Source organism: Cygnus atratus, chromosome 19 (assembly GCF_013377495.2).
Source record: "Cygnus atratus isolate AKBS03 ecotype Queensland, Australia chromosome 19, CAtr_DNAZoo_HiC_assembly, whole genome shotgun sequence".
Lineage (NCBI taxonomy): Eukaryota > Metazoa > Chordata > Aves > Anseriformes > Anatidae > Cygnus > Cygnus atratus.
In genome coordinates this window covers 12,087,143-12,104,024 of record NC_066380.1, presented here as the reverse complement: position 1 = coordinate 12,104,024, position 16,882 = coordinate 12,087,143, and the positions used below count along the sequence as shown (strand labels likewise).

Below are 16,882 nucleotides of genomic sequence, written 5' to 3'. Positions count from 1 at the left end.
TAATTTGTTCAAAGGCTTGTCATTGCTCAGGGCCCCATTCAAAAGCATTCTTCTTACGGGTTACTTGGTAGAGCGGGTTTACAATCAGACTGTAATTTGTAATTCTCCAAAACCCCACGACACCTAGGAAAGTTTGTGTTTCCTTTTTGCTAGTTGGTGGAGACATAGCTGTTATTTTGTTGATCACATCCATTGGGATTTGACGACGTCCATCTTGCCATTTTATTCCTAAAAACTGGATCTCTCGTGCAGGTCCTTTAACTTTATTTTGTTTTATGGCAAAACCGGCCTTCAGAAGGATTTGGACTATTTTCTTCCCTTTCTCGAAAACTTCCTCTGCAGTGTCACCCCACACAATGATGTCATCGATGTACTGCAGGTGTTCAGGAGCCTCCCCCTGCTCCAGCGCAGACTGGATCAGTCCATGGCAAATGGTAGGGCTATGTTTCCACCCCTGGGGCAGCTGATTCCAAGTATATTGGACTCCCATCCAAGTGAAAGCAAACTGTGGCCTGCACTCTGCTGCTAGAGGGATGGAGAAAAATGCATTAGCAATATCAGTTGTGGCATACCACTTGGCTGCCTTTGATTCCAGTTCATACTGGAGTTCTAGCATGTCCGGCACTGCAGCACTCAGTGGTGGCGTGACTTCGTTCAGGCCACGATAGTCCACTGTTAGTCTCCACTCACCATTAGACTTTCGCACTGGCCATATGGGACTATTAAAAGGTGAATGGGTCTTGCTGATCACTCCTTGGCTCTCCAGTTGACGAATTAGCTTATGGATGGGAATCAGGGAGTCTCGGTTGGTGCGATATTGCCGCCGGTGCACAGTTGTGGTAGCGATTGGCACTTGCTGTTCTTCAACCCTCAGCAACCCCAAAACAGAAGGGTCCTCTGAGAGACCGGGCAAGGCAGACAACTGTTTAATGTCCTCTGTCTCTAAGGCAGCTATGCCAAAAGCCCAGCGGAACCCTTTTGGGTCCTTGAAATATCCTCTTCTAAGATAGTCTATGCCAAGGATGCACGGAGCATCCGGGCCAGTCACAATACGGTGCTTTTGCCACTCATTTCTGGTTAGACTTACTTCAGCCTCCAATACAGTTAACTGCTGGGATCCCCCTGTCACGCCATAAATACAGATGGGCTCTGGCCCTTTACAGCTTGATGGCATTAGAGTACATTGTGCACCGGTGTCTACTAAAGCCTTATACTTCTGTGCGTCAGACGTGCCAGGCCATCGAATCCACACAGTCCAATAAACTCGATTGTCCCTTTCCTCCCCCTGGCTGGAGGCAGGGCCCCTCTAGTCCTGGTCAGAATCTTCGTTTCTGTGTTTAAAGGACTGCCTGCTGGAAGTTGGATCAGCAAACTTTTCAGAGAACCCCTTTCTCCCGATTGTTTTCTTATGCAACTCACGTACCCGTGCCTCTAGGGTCTCAGTAGATTTTCCATCCCATTTTCTCATGTCCTCTCCATGGTCACGTAGGTAAAATCACAGGGTGGCGCGGGGTGTGTACCCACCATATTGTCTTCTTTGCACAGATGAACGTTTACCCCTAATAGCCGAGACACTGGTTTGTACAGGTGGGGGGGAAGATGAATTCTCTTTAAGTTGGTGGAACTCTTCAGAGAGTTTCTCCACAGCCGAGATGCAGGCCTGTAGGGAAGAGGAGAGATTTTCTTCGTACTGCCGGAGTTGTTTAGCCATTTCACCCACTGTGGGATCTTCACCATCTTTCCAGGTTATTATTGTCAATGAGCTGGCCCATGATGATGGTGCAGTCGGTATAAACTTCCGCCACATGGGTCGAGTACACTGGACTTCATCTGGATCTGTGGATATTTGTGTGTCGTCTAGGTCCTTATAAATTACTTCCCACATGGCTAATTCCCTCAGGTACTGAATTCCCTTCTCCATGGGGGTCCACTTGACTGGTAGACATACAAGTTCTTTCTTGAAGGGATACCTTTCCTTCACAGCTAACAGGAGACACCTCCAGAGGCTGTGAGATCGTGCTCCATCTCCAATTGCTTTGTCAATGCTTGCATCTCTAGCAAGGGATCCCAGCCTCCTGGCTTCCCTGCCCTCTAATTCCACACCATTGGCTCCAGTGTCCCAGCACCGGAGCAGCCAGGTGACAAGCTGTTCACCTATACAGCGACCAAAATCTTTTCGCACATCTCGTAGCTCACACTGGTATAGGGTTCAGGTAGTTACTGTTGATTTTTCGACATCCTCATCCTCATCTTCATCCTCCTGCACATTTGATGGCCCAGCCCCGTCTTCTCCATACCCAGACTTAGCAGAAGACTGTCTGCGTTCTAAACGACCTGAGTCTCTATACCATTTTTTCACCTTGTCTACAGGGGCAACTTGCACTGCTACAGCTCGCTTCTCTGACCCAGCTACAGGGTCTGCCACAGGGGTTGGAATACCCTCTGCAGGGACAACTTGCACTGCTACAGTTCATTTCTCTGACCCAGCCACAGGAGTGGGAGCAGCTGCAGGAGCTGGAGCAGCTGCAGGGGCTGGAACGGCTGCGGGAGCTGGAGCTGGAACGGCTTCGGGAGCTGGAACTGGAATGGCTGCGGGAGCTGGAGCTGGAACGGCTGCAGGGTCTGTCACTAGGTTGATAGTAGCATCAATTGCAGCTCGATAGGCACAAGCCAGACCCCAGCACGCTACAGTGATTTGTGTCACTTTGGAACTGCCAGAGTCATGACACCTTCTTTTCAAGCATTCTACCAGTTTTTTAGGATTTTGCAGTTGTTCAGGGGTGAATGTCCAAAACACTGGAGGTGCCCACTGCTCTAGAAACTTGCCCATATCCTCCCACACTCCCTGCCACTCGCAACTATCCCACCTCAAGACAGATCTCCAGATGAGATTCCTAAGTAGTTGTTTAACCTTAAACAAAACCTGAAGCGCATTCAGGAGACATAACAACAGGAACATGCCGGTCTGAGTATCCCAAGGATATTCAACATCTTGGAGAGCTACCGTAACTAGCTCGGGGGATAAGAGGGTGGTGAAGGAGGAAGGGAGAGTGAACAGGTAGCAAAAAATATCTTCCCCTGTCCCCTCCACAGATTGACTCCCTGATGAAAAAAGGCAATAGGTGTAATTGCTAATAGTTTCTGAGATATGGTTTCTGAAGTATAGAGTCGACGACAGTGCTGAGTACAAATACCAGGTTAGAGTCATGACCAGAAATCTCATCATTTCATAAGCCATCGTTACACCACACAGTACCATAACAATCTTAAACCAGGGCCCGGAAAGGATAAACAGCACGACAGGGAGCACATACAGAAAGTAACGTGCTATAAAACTCAATTTGGGAAACAGGCACAGCAGACTTGAGATTAAAGCAATCAACATTGTGACTAGCAACTATTAAGCAGGTCGAATACTTTTAATTTTAGTTTAACACACTCTGGTCAAATCTGTCGATATCTCAACCCTTCGTGCCCCACGTTGGGCGCCAAATGGACTGTTGTGGTTTAGCCCGGCTGGCAGCCAAACACCACACAGCCGTTCGCTCACCCTCCCCCCTCCCTCTCCGGGATGGGGGAGAGAAACGGGAAAGTGAAGCCTGTGAGTTGAGATAAAGACAGTTTATTAAGACAGGGAAAAGAATAACAATAATAATAATATTATAATATATATGGTATTATATGGTATTATGGTATTATTATTGTTATTTTCCTGTCTTAATAAACTGTCTTTATCTCAACTCACAAGCTTCACTTTCCCGTTTCTCTCCCCTATCCCGGAGAGGGAGGGGGGAGGGTGAGCGAACGTCTGTGTGGTGTTTAGCTGCCGGCCGGTTTAAACCACAACAGAAGCCTAGGGAACACTCAGGTAATGCAGCTACGTCCTACCCTGAAAGCCTCTTCAATGCTGTACATTTTCTTTAAAATGTGAATATTAGTCTTATTTTCCTAGTTACTTTAGGCAATTACACCACACCCATCTCACCCCATCAGGTAGCCCTGAGCAACAGGTATGAGGCCCTGGAGGCTGAAAAGCAATCAAAGGATGGAGAAGGGGAAGATCCCTCTCGACCAGAGATATTGCCAGGGTCGGAAAGGCCAATCCCCCATATTGTGACCACTGGCAGAAGAAAGAAAAGATGGGTTTTAGTTGTGGGTGATTACACAATAGGGGGAACAGAGGATCCAATATGTAGAAGGGACCCTCCTCTAAGGGAGGCCTGCTGCCTTCCTGGGGCCCGGGTTAAGGACATCACCAGGAGACTTCCCAGCTTGGTTTGATCCTCAGACTATTACCCATTGTTGGACCTACAGCTGGAGGGAGAAGAAGTGGCAATGCATAGCCCGAGAGCAATCAAAAGGGACTTCAAGGAATTGAGACAGATGATCAGGAACTCGGGTGTGCAAGTCATCTTCTCCTTCATTCTCCCCAGTATTGACAGTGACAGGAACAGAAGGATAATGTCCATTAACATATGGCTCTGTGGCTGGTGTCATCGCCAAAATTTTGTGTTCTTTGAAAACAGGAAGCCTTACATGGCACCATGACTGCTGGCATCGGATGGGATTCGTCTTTCCCAAAAGGGGAAGAGGGTCCCCGGTCATGAGCTGGTGGGGCTCATTGATCGGGCTTTAAACTAGATTCGACACGGAAGTAGGGTATCATCAGGAATACTGGTGATAAGGTACATGATGACATGCCATCCCACTCACCCCAGCTGGACACTACACCCAGCAAAGGATGCCCAGAGCCGAGAGAGGGAACAGGAGAGATACCGTAGGCCCACATGGACAAGCTACAGTTGCCCTGTCCAGAAAGGAAGGTGCATTGGGAGCCCAACTCAAATGCCTCTATGTGAACACGTGCAGCATAGGGAATAAACAAGGGGAACTGGAGGTGTGTGTGTGATTGCAGGGCTATGATCTCATCGCAATTACTGAGACATGGTGGGACAGCTCTCATGACTGGAATATGGCCATGGATGGCTTTGTGCTTTTTAGGAAGGACAGGCCAGGAAGGCAAGGTGGTGAAGTTGTTCTTTACACGAGTGAGCAACTGGAATCTATGCAGCTCTGCCTAGGGAGGAACAAAGTGCGAGTTGAGAGCTATGGATGAGGATTAAAGGGCAGGCCAACAGGGTTGACATTGTGGTGGGAGTTTACTACAGGCCACCAAATCAGGAAGAGGAAGCGGATGAGGCCTTCTACAGACAGCTGCAAAATGCCTCACGTTCACAGGCCCTGGTTCTTATGGGGGACTTTAACCACCCCAATATTTGCTGAAAAGACAACACAGCTCAGAACAAACAGTCCAGGAGGTTACTGCAGAACAATGCAAATAACTTCATGACGCAGGTGGTAGGTGAACCAACAAGAAGAGGAGCGCTTCTGGAGCTGGTACTAACAAACAGAGATGGTCTAGTTGGAAACATGAAGGTTGAGGGAAGTCTTGGCTGCAGTGATCACGAGATGTTGGAGTTCAAGATCCTGTGAGGACAAAGCAGGGCAAAAAGTAGGTCTGCAACCCTGGATTTCAAGAGCTAACTGACCTCTTCACGACCTAATTGGAGGAATCCCCTGGGCTAGGGCCCTAGAGGGAAAGGAGGCCCAGGAGAGTTGGCTAATATTCAAGCTCCACTTCCTCAAAGCTCAGGATTGGAGCATCCCTGTGAGAAAGAAGTTGAGTAAGGTGGGCAGGAGACCTGTGTGGATGGGAAAGGAGCTCCTCGGAAAACCTAAACAGAAGAAGAAAGTGTATATGATGTGGGAGAAGGGACAGACCAATTAGGTGTAATATAGGAACATTGTTAGAGAGTGCAGGGATGCAATGAGGAAAGTCAAGGGCCACAGAATTAAATTTAGCAAGAAACATCAAGGATAACAAGGAGGGCTTCATCAAATACATCAGCAGCAAAAGGAAGACTAAGGAAAATGTGGGTGCGCTGCTAAATGAGGTGAGTGCCTTGGTGATGGCAGATACAGAGAAGGCGGAAATTACTGAATGACTTCTTTACTTCAGTCTTCACTGCTAATGCTAGCCCCCACACACTACCGAGCCTGGAAACAAGAGAGAATACCTGGTGAGAGGAATACTTTCCCTTGGTTGAAGAGGATTGGATTAGAGGTTATTTAGGCAAGCAAGACACCCACAAATCTATGGGCCCTAATGGGATGCACCTGAGGGAGCTGGCAGATGTGATTGCTAGGCCACTTTCCATCATCTTTCAATGGTCATGGTCAACTGGAGAGGTCCCACATGACTGGAGACTTGCTAATGTGACACCCATCTAAAAGAAGGGTCGTAAGGAGGACCCTGGGAACTACAGGCCTGTCAGCCTGAACTCAGTGCCAGGAAAGGTGATGGAACAGGTCATCTTGAATGTAATCATGCAATGTATGCAGGACAACCAGGTGATCAGGCCCAGCCAGCATGGGTTCATGAAAGGCAAGTGCTGCCTGACCAACCTCATCTCCTTCTATGACCAGGTAACCGGCCTGGTGGATGGGGGAAAGGCTGTTGATGTAGTCTTCCTAGACTTCAGCAAGGCCTTTGACATGGTTTCCCAGGGTATTCTTCTGGAGAAGCTGGCAGCCCATGTCTTGGACAGGTACACTCTTTGCTGGATTAAAACCTGGCTGGAAGGCTGGGCCAAGAGAGTGGTGGTGAACGGAGTGAAATCCAGCTGGTGACTGGGTCATCAGTGGTGTTCCCCAGGGGTTGAGTGTCCATCCTCTTTAATATCTTTACTGATGATTTGGACGAGGGAATTGAGTGCACCCTCAGTAAATCTGCAGATGACACCAAGCTGAGGGGAAGTGTCAATCTGCCAGAGGGTAGGAAGGCCCTGCAGAGGGACCTGGGATGGGTCGATGGGCAAAGGCCAATGGGATGAGGCTGAACATGGCTAAGTGCCAGGTCCTGCACTTTGGCCACAACAACCCCATGCAGCACTATAGGCTTGGGGGAGAGTGGCTGGAAAGCAGTGCAGAGGAAAAAGATCTGGGGATGTTGGTCGATGCTCACCTGAACATGAGCCGGCAGTGTGCCCGGATGGCCAAGAAGACCAACGAGGTCCTGGCTTGTATCGGAAATATTGTAGCCAGCAGGACCAGGGAGGTGATCGTCCCCCTGTATTCAGCTCTGGTGAGGCTGCACCTCAAGTACTGTGTTCAGTTTTGGGCCCCTTACTACAAGAAAGACATAGAGGCTCTGGAGCGTGTCAAGTAACAAGCAAGTAACAAGCAGCAAGTAACAAGTAACAAGTAAGCAAGTAACAGCAGCAAGCGAGAGACAAGACAGACCTAAATATCTTGGATTGCAGAGATGTTACCTCTAGGCCAATCTGTCTCCTCCACTCTAGCTCAGTGGGTCCTTGCCACCCTCGACTGAAGGAGAGAAGTGTGAGGACAGGGATTTTGTGCCACTGCAGAGGAATGCATTCCTGGAAGGTCACAGAGAACATGCAGAATGGACAGGCCATGTTTGGGATAGGCCTCTAGTAACATACAGAAGCTGAAATTGTTTTAACAAGGCTTGTTGGTTTTATCTACAAGGGAGTCCATCAAACACAAAAACATGCTGTTTTTTTCCAAAGATCTGTTTCCTAATAACTGCACTGTAACCTACAAAGATCCTTGGGGGTACCACCAATACCACAGTTCCAGCCTCAATAGATTTTACCACTGAAGAGCCCACGACAGATTTACGGATGGAGTGATAATTTACAGATGGAGATGATAATCTACCCTTGCAGATCAGATCCCTCTTTCCCAGCAAGGCAAGACTGTAAAGCTCCCAATGGGCACCTGCAATGGTGCTGACTCTCTCAAGTGAACTGTTATCTCACATTGCCCTAAGGAATTTTTGGTCGAACTTAGAAATGCAATAAAAAATTAAAATAAAATAAAATAAAATAAAATAATAAAATAAAATAAAATAAAATAAAATAAAATAAAATAAAATAAAATAAAATAAAATAAAATAAAGAGGCAATTGGCTAGCCTCTTTCTAGGGCAATTGGCCCCTCATGTCAGAAAGATAGTCTTAGGTTGCAGGATAAACTCGCAACAGTTGAGAATGATGGGGACCTGGGGCATCTGTTCTAGAAGGTCCACTGGTTGAAATAGAGCTAGGGAATGAAGAGAGGGGCTTGAATTTTTGTTGGCTGTGGGAGCTTCTTTCTCTGTGTTAATCCAAAACTTGACTCTGGAAAAGCACTGAGTCTGTAAATGTAATAGGAGCAACTGGCCAACAGGAAAAGGCATTTTTTTCAATGCTTGAAATTTAAATTAGGAAAAATGATTGGAATTCATCAATTTTTATACTTACCCAATTTGCCAAGGTCCTTATTAGGAAGGGACTTGCTGGAAAAATTGGATGCAAAAATTTCTTTTGAACAAGGAAAAATGGAAATAACCTTTTGACAAAATGAGAAAAACAGTCAAGTTTAGTTCACGGTACTAGATTTAAAGAATGCCTTTTTCTGCCTGCCGGTGGCAACTGAAAGCCAGAAACTCTTTGCCTTTGAATGGGAAAATGCTAATAGAGGATGAAAAGCTCAGCTTACCTGGACTGTGTTACCACAGGGGTTCAAGAATAGTCACACCATATCCAGTAAACAACTAGCCTGTGATCTTGAAGCTTGAAAGACCCCTTCAGGAAAAGGGGACACTGTTGCAATATGCAAATGATTGCTACTGAAGAAGAAAACTAATGTGTAGAATGGACCATTTGTTTACTAAATTTTTTCAGCACTAATACTCTGAACCCAGCCTCTTTCCTTAGTAACAGAGTTTCCAGATTACCCATTCATGATTGCATCAAGATCATGGACATGGTATCTTCATCCACTAGGGAGTTCGCCTCACAGGATATGTGGTAACAAAAATCATCAAAAGGTGGAAATCATCACCCTGATAAGAGCTTTTGAGCTGGCAAAAGGGAAAAGAATTAACATTTGGACAGATTTGAAATATGCCTTTGGTGTGGTGCATGCACACATGGCAATTTGGAAGGAGAGAGGACTTTTATCTTCCTCAATTAAACATGCAGAAGAGATACTGAAGTTACTCCAAGCAGTATACCTGCCTACTAAAGTTGCCATTATGCATTGTAAAGGATATCAAGCAGGGGATACTGATATTGAAGAGGGAAACAGATTGGCTGACGCAGGAGCCAAAGGGGTGGCAGAACAGGCATCTGAGAGTCAAATTTTGGCACTAGTACCAGGAACAGAAAACCAGGCGTTAAAAAAAAAAAATAGAAAATGAAGTAGAATATTCTAAGATGTAAATGGAAAATGTTACCTGCAGGTTTAATGTAAATAAATGATGGGAGAATTTTGATACCATATTAAATTGAATGGTAATTGTAAAACACTAATAAAGTATGCTGGGGACCTAATTTGTATACTATTGTTAGACAGGTATAAAAGCAAACCACAGACAGGAATCAAGCTCCAACCAGTGGTAAATTATTTTTTTTCCAGCTCCCAAGAAAAGGGGGGTATCGGTATTTATTAGTATTAACTGACACCTTTTCAGGATGGCCAGAAGCATTCCTGACCAGAACAGCCAAGGCCTGGGAGGTAATTAAACAGGAAATTGTGAAACTGGGACAAGAAGCAAACTTGGTCTGGCCTCAGTCTCTTTCCTTAGCCCTTTTGCGTACATGAACTAGACAAAGGGTAAAAGAAGGGCTAAGCCCCTTTGAAATCTTATATGGATGACCCTATGGAATACAAAGAGGAATATCAATGAAATTGGAAAGCATGTGAGTGGGACTCAGTGTAGTGGGTTAGATGGACCATTGCACAGTATACAACCTGGAGATTATGTGTATGTAAAGTCTCTTGCAGAGAAGACCTGGAACTAGAGTGGGAAGGACTGTTTCAGGTACTCCTCACCACTTTTACAGCGATCAGAATCAAGGAGCAGAACGCCTGGATCCATCACACCAGCGTGAAAAAGACACCCAAAACCCCCAGGAAGGTTACTCAGGTGCAACCTGGAAGGTTACATTTTTCATGGTCCTAATGGTATCATTGGTCAAGGAAACTGAACAGTGGGAGCACAATACTTATGAGAAACTCACACAGGCAGTGAGTGATAGTTTACCTAAGAAATGGAACGTGTCCATTTGAAAGGATTGTGAACATCTAGGGGAGAGATTTGAACTACTCCCATGCAAAAATGTTAACATATACACCAGATTAACTTTCTGTGTATATGTTAACAAACAAAAACAGATTGAGACTGACCTGGAGAAAAGAATAAAATTTTGCATGCAGTAGCTCAGGATGATACATCCTGGGGATTTGCAGATTTGGTAAAAAAAATTGACTTCCTGGTTGCCAAACCTAACATGGCTGGAGCAGTTGTTTATTACAATAATCATGGTCATAGTTTTATCCATGGTTCTTTGCGTGGTGAACCGATGTACCTTATGGTGTTTTAAGAGTACAGGAGATTCCTACAGCAAGTGGAAAAACAACCAACTAAGACAGAAACTGGTGTCTAACAAATACTTCGAAAGAATGTTAGATAGGGAAATGCTGTATTGAAGCTAGAAATAGTAAAAGAATTTACTAACTTTTTAGAGAAGGAGGGACTGAGAGAGGGAGTTAGGAGAATCTTAGCAAATAGAGATAGAGTGCTGACAGTATTAAACTAGTGGATGCTACTTAGTGTCTTTGCTAACTATTGTGAATTGTGCAAATTAATTAAATCAAGAAGCCTTGGGTCCCTTACCAAGGTTAGTCCCTTGACAAGAGTGTGAGCCTTAAGTGATCTTAAGAAACTGACAGAAACTGGTCCTGCAGATGGACAAGAGCCAAGGAGCAACTGAGTCTGTGCAAAGACAAGAGGTCAACTAGCAGTGACAAGGAAGAGTCACCAACCTTCATCCCCATAACCCCTGGTGACCACTACAAGGAGACACTGCGGAAGCACAGACAGAAAGAGCTTATGGAAATGACTTATTGAACTAATTTTAATATGAAGCAGGGACAGGTTATGCATATGTATAGGAGCATTGTGAAACTTCATGCATATGTAACTATTTACTGCATATAACTATGGCAAGTTGCCATGTGGCATGCGCACAACTTTGGCAGGACTACCCCCCGTGCTGCCCAGCACTGAATAAACATACCTACTTTACAATCTTACTGATTGTGGAGTCTGTTTTCCGCACGTCAGCCTGAAGTCAGATATGTCAGAGTTTCCGTCTCAGCTCCTCAGCACAAACTGTCTGCCTTTCTGGCACCTTTAGAAGTTGTGTGGCAATGTCCTTAGCCATGAGACAAAGCAGAGGAATGCCATGACTGGGGCTTGCTGCCTATTGTTTTAGGTATTTACAGCCTTTGCAGCTTTTCTGATGTTTCTGTGAAGCTCTAGCCTCCTGGTGGTAAGGAAGCCAATGTCAAAACTACCAGGAGCCTGGATTTCACCTATGATTTTGAATAAATCAGTGTTAAATCCTCTGTTGTGCAGTTACCATGTTCCCACATGCACTTTTTGAAGATCTGTTGTCATTTGTTTGTGCCTTCTGATTTGCTAAGCTTATTTTCTTGGGGCTTTACAAGTCAGTTAAGTTCTGGAGACTTCACTTGTGACATTTACATCTCTGGAGCTGAAGAATCATGGTGTTTAGAGGCACTCCCTATTCATGCAATGTACTTAAAACTCGTTTCTGCATTCCCAAAGTGATACTGGACTTTCACAACCGACAGGGGATATTTCCTAGGACTCAAGTGAGAACCTACATAGAAAAAAAGAATTGCTGATGGTGTAAACGATCTGCACTATTTGATCTTCATTAGGACACAGTGTGAGGAAAAACAATTTAGGGCATATTGATCACTGGGCCAATTTCAATATCTACCCTCAGGGACCCGACCTACTTTGGACTGTTTGTTCAAAAGCAGTTTTCCCCCTGCTCCCAAAGTTAGCCATGTCCACAAGGACACTGCAGCATTGCCTCCTTGTCTGAAAGCAGGGTGACATCTCCAGGTGTCCCCCAGGCTGGGTGGAGCCCACAGGCTTTAACACCTAGGTGGATACATCAGTGCTGCCTCCACAATATGCATTCTCAGCCTGATGCAGGTCTGGCCACCTTGATAAGGGATTAACTGGGAAAAGCTGGGGCAAACCTATTCTTACTTTTTTTTTTTTTTTTTTACAGGACAGATCCAGCCAGGAGCCCTTGGCAGATTGTAAGGACAGGATAACCTGTGAGGCCAGTTTAACCATTGCTTTTTTGGAGTGACTTACCAAGAGAAACAGGTAGCTCTTGCTGCTAGATATTGTAACAAAGTATTGCATCTGTTACCAAGCTCACAGCACAGGACACAGAGTGCTGAGTAGGAGGAGACTTCTCAGTACTAGCAGCTGGCTTTTCTTCATCTTCACCTGCCCCATGGGGCAGAAACAACTGTGTCCCAGACAGGTAGCAGCCTGCGCTGCATGAACATTTGTGATGTAGAGAGGGAGAGAAGAGGAGTGCACAGGGCCCCAGTCAGTTTAAATGACTCTGCATAGACCTCTCCTGCCCTAGCAGATCAGAGACATCTGCTCATCCTTTTTTTCTGTCTCTCTCCTTCTGAAAAGCTGAAGAAAGAAGCTATTCTCATTTCTCCCTGAGAACTGCATACACAACACTTGACATGAATGATATACTTTTTTCCCATTTTAAACAAAACCCAAATTTGAGTTCAGGTGGTCAGATCACATTCCTTCTGATTTCCCTGCAGGCTTTTTTTTTTTTTTTTTTTTTTTTTTCCAGACAGGGAAAGGAAAGTAAGACCTGCACTGCCCTTAACAAAATTGTGTCTTGGGAACAAAACCAATCATAAACATCTATTGCATTTCTGGCCTGCAGTGGCCACACCCTGGTTGACTGTGATTTTGAGGAACATGGGCCTGACAAAGAGTAAAGTCAGGACCCTGAAGTTCCGAAGAGTGAACTTCAAGCTATTTAAAGCTATTAAAGATGAAATCCCCTGGAACACTATACTTAGGAACAAAGGAGCTGAACAGAGCTGCTAAAAACTCTGCTATAAACTTTAAAGGTTCTGTACATAGAGGTAACAAAAGAGTCAGACTTGAGACAGTTTGAACCTCGTAATGCTGACACAAATGAACAGAGTGCACAACAGAGAAACTGAAATCCTACTCATTACAATGAACACGAACTGGAGGGGGAAAGAAAAAAAAAAGGCAGGAAAAAAGTCAGACATGCTCTTCCCACCAAACCTCACTTGGATATGCAGAGTTTTAACTCCAGGTCAGTCCTGGATTACCTATAAACTGAAACCTCTGTTTGAAAGGTTGCAAAGTGACCCAACACTGCCTGGTAGGCAGAGCATTGGAGCATGAGTCAGGCACTGCAGCTTCTGACTGTGATCTTTGTTGACCTTGGGCTTTTCTTTTCCTACTGTCTCAGTTCCCCCATACACAGAGTAAGTACTGCTCTTTGTAAAGTGCCACTAGCAGGAAGGAAGAGGGGAGCTGTCTCCATTTAGCTAAATGTATGTTTTTGCCGGTTCATTTCATCTAGAAATACAGTACAGGAGGAGATATGCATCCAAAATTTGCAGAGGCCTGAGACAAGGCATGCTGGGGCAGCAAGGCAAGGACTTTCCCCATCAGGCCTGTGGAAAGCTGCTTACCTGGGAAAAGCTCTGGAGACGCAGAGTGGGGATCCCAGGCATTGGGCAAGCACAGAGGTGGAGCTTACACTGGATTTTTTTATTACGTATAAAGGGCTTAGATGGGTCAATACTAACCACAGTGCCTGGGACATGGAGAAGGAAAGCTGAGCAGAGAGCAGAGAGCTGTGCCAGCAATGGAAAGTGTAGCCCCAGTCCTTCTTGTCCTGCTCAGCATAACAGCCACCATTTGCGATGCCCAGGACACCTGCCCAGGTGAGTGGGGCACAAATCCTACTGTTAATTGCCCTAAGGCAGGCTGTTATAACTGAGCTGAGCTGGGGGGGGGGGGAGGGGGAGTGGATTTGTTCCTTCTATGCATCTCTTTAATTCAGCTGCAAGTGGGAAGATGGGTGATGAAGTCTCAGTAGTGGCTTCACAAAGCTGCTGGCTCCAACCAAAGGTTTAGCATCCTGCCCACTCATTAGTGGGATCTCCAGGAACAGGCTGCCCCATTCATAGTTTTCCACCCTGTTCCATGTTTTCCATCTGTGGTGCCTTACCTCTGTTACTGGAGGATGCAGAGCAATATCAACCAAGTGCTTGATGGGTGCCCAGCACCCTGGCAACTTGGGAACACTGCACAACACAGTTTTTGGTCTTTATTCTCCAGAAAGGCAATAGGCGTGATTTTAAACTGATCTGGTGTCAGGAAATCAGGCTAAATCTTTAGAATCCTTTTAAATCAGAATCTTTACTATCCACATGCTCATCAGTGCCATTTACTTTTTGCTGTATTACCCCACAGAGCACCTCACATCTTTTGTTTTATTAAGTTACAATGTATTTGTCATGCATGTAATGTCACATATAACAGCCTTCTTCCACTAAACTCCCCTGAAGCCAGAGAGATCCAGCATCTAATTCTAATACGCAACAACCTCAATACCGTCTCTTAATACATATAATTATGCCAGACTTCCTTCCTCAGACTGGACATCACTTGCTTATCTTTGCCTTTTGCACTGTTTCTGAAGCCCAAAGGGTTCAGTTTCCTCTCCAAGACATTTCAGAGTCGTAATAATCTCCACGATGACTGTCTTCATTAATTCAGAGGTGAGAATAGTGGGACTAGGTGATGCTGACCGGCTTGCTGTTCTCCAAGGATGCCCAGGGATCCCAGGTGCCTCTGGCTCAAAGGGAGAACCAGGTGTCCCAGGAACAAAAGGTGAGATTCCAAAACCCAGCAGTGAGTGTTTTGATATTAGATTGCTTTGTTGCGGGGGGGAGGAGCTGTTGAAGGTCACCTCATACCCATAGGAGTCCTTCAAGGCCTCCCATGTCATAGTGGACTTGTAGGCAAAGTGAGTCACAACAGTAGAGAGAGCCACTCCACTGGGGACTGGCTCCCAGATGTACAAAGCTCACAGGAATTCATAAGTGAACTGTAAATTAGGACTTACATTGGCAGTACCTGTGTAGTATAGCTTTAGTAGAAGAAAGGGAGTGAGATATGTTATAAAATATCATCCGATGAACAAAAAACATCTTCCTTGTTTCTGCAGAAGCTGAGGCCTAGCTGCCCAGGCTTCTGTGTGACCTCCCCTCTGATCAGATTACAATATGCACATATAAACTGAGTTTTTCCTTGTAGGAGAAATGGGAACCCAGGGACTCCCTGGGAAAGCAGGACCACCCGGTACAAAAGGTAATGCATAACATACTTGGCTTCAATCTATAAACCCACTGAAGTTCAGGGCATACATAGGGAGACTGGATCTACAGAGATAAAATACCTGAGAGTTGGTCATACTCCAAGAAACAGCCCTGAAGTAGCATAGACCAGGAAGATTTGGTGCATGCATCTGGCATGGGATGGGTACTAGGAACAGTGTTGTAGGGTGGGACCACATCTCAGAGGAAGATACTACTCTTCTTTTTGAAGTCCCCCTTATCAGCCCCCTATAAGCAGACATCTCCCTACACAGCAGACTGCGTAAGCAAGCTGAGAGACTCCTAGAGACTCCAGGAGACATCCTGGTCCAGATATGAGACAAACCAACCAGAGGAGAAGCATTACTGGACCTCATGCTTACCAACACAGATGAACGAATAAAAGAGATTAAGATTGGAGGCAATGTGGGCTGCAGTGACCACACCCTGGTTGACTTTGTGATCTCAAGGAATATGGGCTTGGCTAATAGCAAAGTCAGGACCCTGAACTTCCAAACAGCGAAATTCCAGCTATTTAAAGATCTAGTGGCTGAGATCCCCTGGAACACTGTCCTTAGGGACAAAGGAGCTGAACAGAGCTGGTAACTCTTTAAGGATGTTTTTCTTAGAGCACAAGAACTCTCCATCCTCCTGTGTAAGAAAGCATGCAGGGAGGGCAGGAAATGGGGATGGCTGAGCAAGGACCTTTTGGTCAAACTCAAGTGCAAGAAGGAAATGCACAGGAAGTGGAAGAAGGGACATGTGGCTTAGGAAGAGTACAGGTTTGCTGTCTGGATGTGCAGGGATGGGATCAGGAAAGCCAAAGCAAGGATGGAACTGAGATTGGCAAGGATGCAAAGAATAACAGAAAGGGATTCTATAAGTAGGTTGCTCAGAAAAGAAAGGCCAGGGAGAGTGTTCCCCCTCTGATAAATGAGAAGGGAGAACTGCTAATAACAGACATGGGGAAGGTTGAGGTACTCAACAACTTCTTCACTGGTGGTCAGGCTTCCCACATATCTCATTTCCCTGAACATGTAGATGAGGGCTGGGAGAACAAAGTCCCTCCCACTGTAAGTGAAGAGCAGGCTTGAAACCACCTGAAGAAACTTAACAATTTCAAGTCTATGGGGTCTGATGACATGCATCCCAGGGTCCTGAAGGAATTGGCTGATGTAGTTGCCAAGCCTCAGTCCATTGTATTTGAAATATCATGGCAGTCAGGTGAAGTCCCTGGTGACTGGAAAAGGGGAAACAGCACTCCCATTTTTAAAAAGGGTAGAAAGGAGGACCCAGGGATCTACAGATCGGTGAGACTCACCTCTGCGTCTGTCATGGAATGGATCCTCCATGGAGGCAATGTTAAGGCACATGCAAGACAAGGAGGTGATCTGAGACAGCCAGCATGGCTTCACCAAAGGCAAATCATGCATGACCAATCTGGTGGCCTTTTGTGATGGAGTAACTGCATCAGTTGACAAGAGAAGACTGACTGATGTCATCTACTTGGACTTCTGTAA

At 45.6% G+C, this 16,882-nt stretch overlaps 1 protein-coding gene across 1 annotated transcript in view; it reads left to right on the top strand.

Moving 5' to 3' along the window:
• Window positions 1-16,882, top strand: part of LOC118260727 (ficolin-1-like) — a 33,618-nt gene that overhangs the window by 7,128 nt on the left and 9,608 nt on the right. The window contains 5 exon segments of the mRNA XM_050714666.1: window positions 13,695-13,759; window positions 13,761-13,802; window positions 13,805-13,925; window positions 14,764-14,877; window positions 15,304-15,357. Coding sequence (XP_050570623.1) covers window positions 13,695-13,759; window positions 13,761-13,802; window positions 13,805-13,925; window positions 14,764-14,877; window positions 15,304-15,357 — 396 coding nt within the window.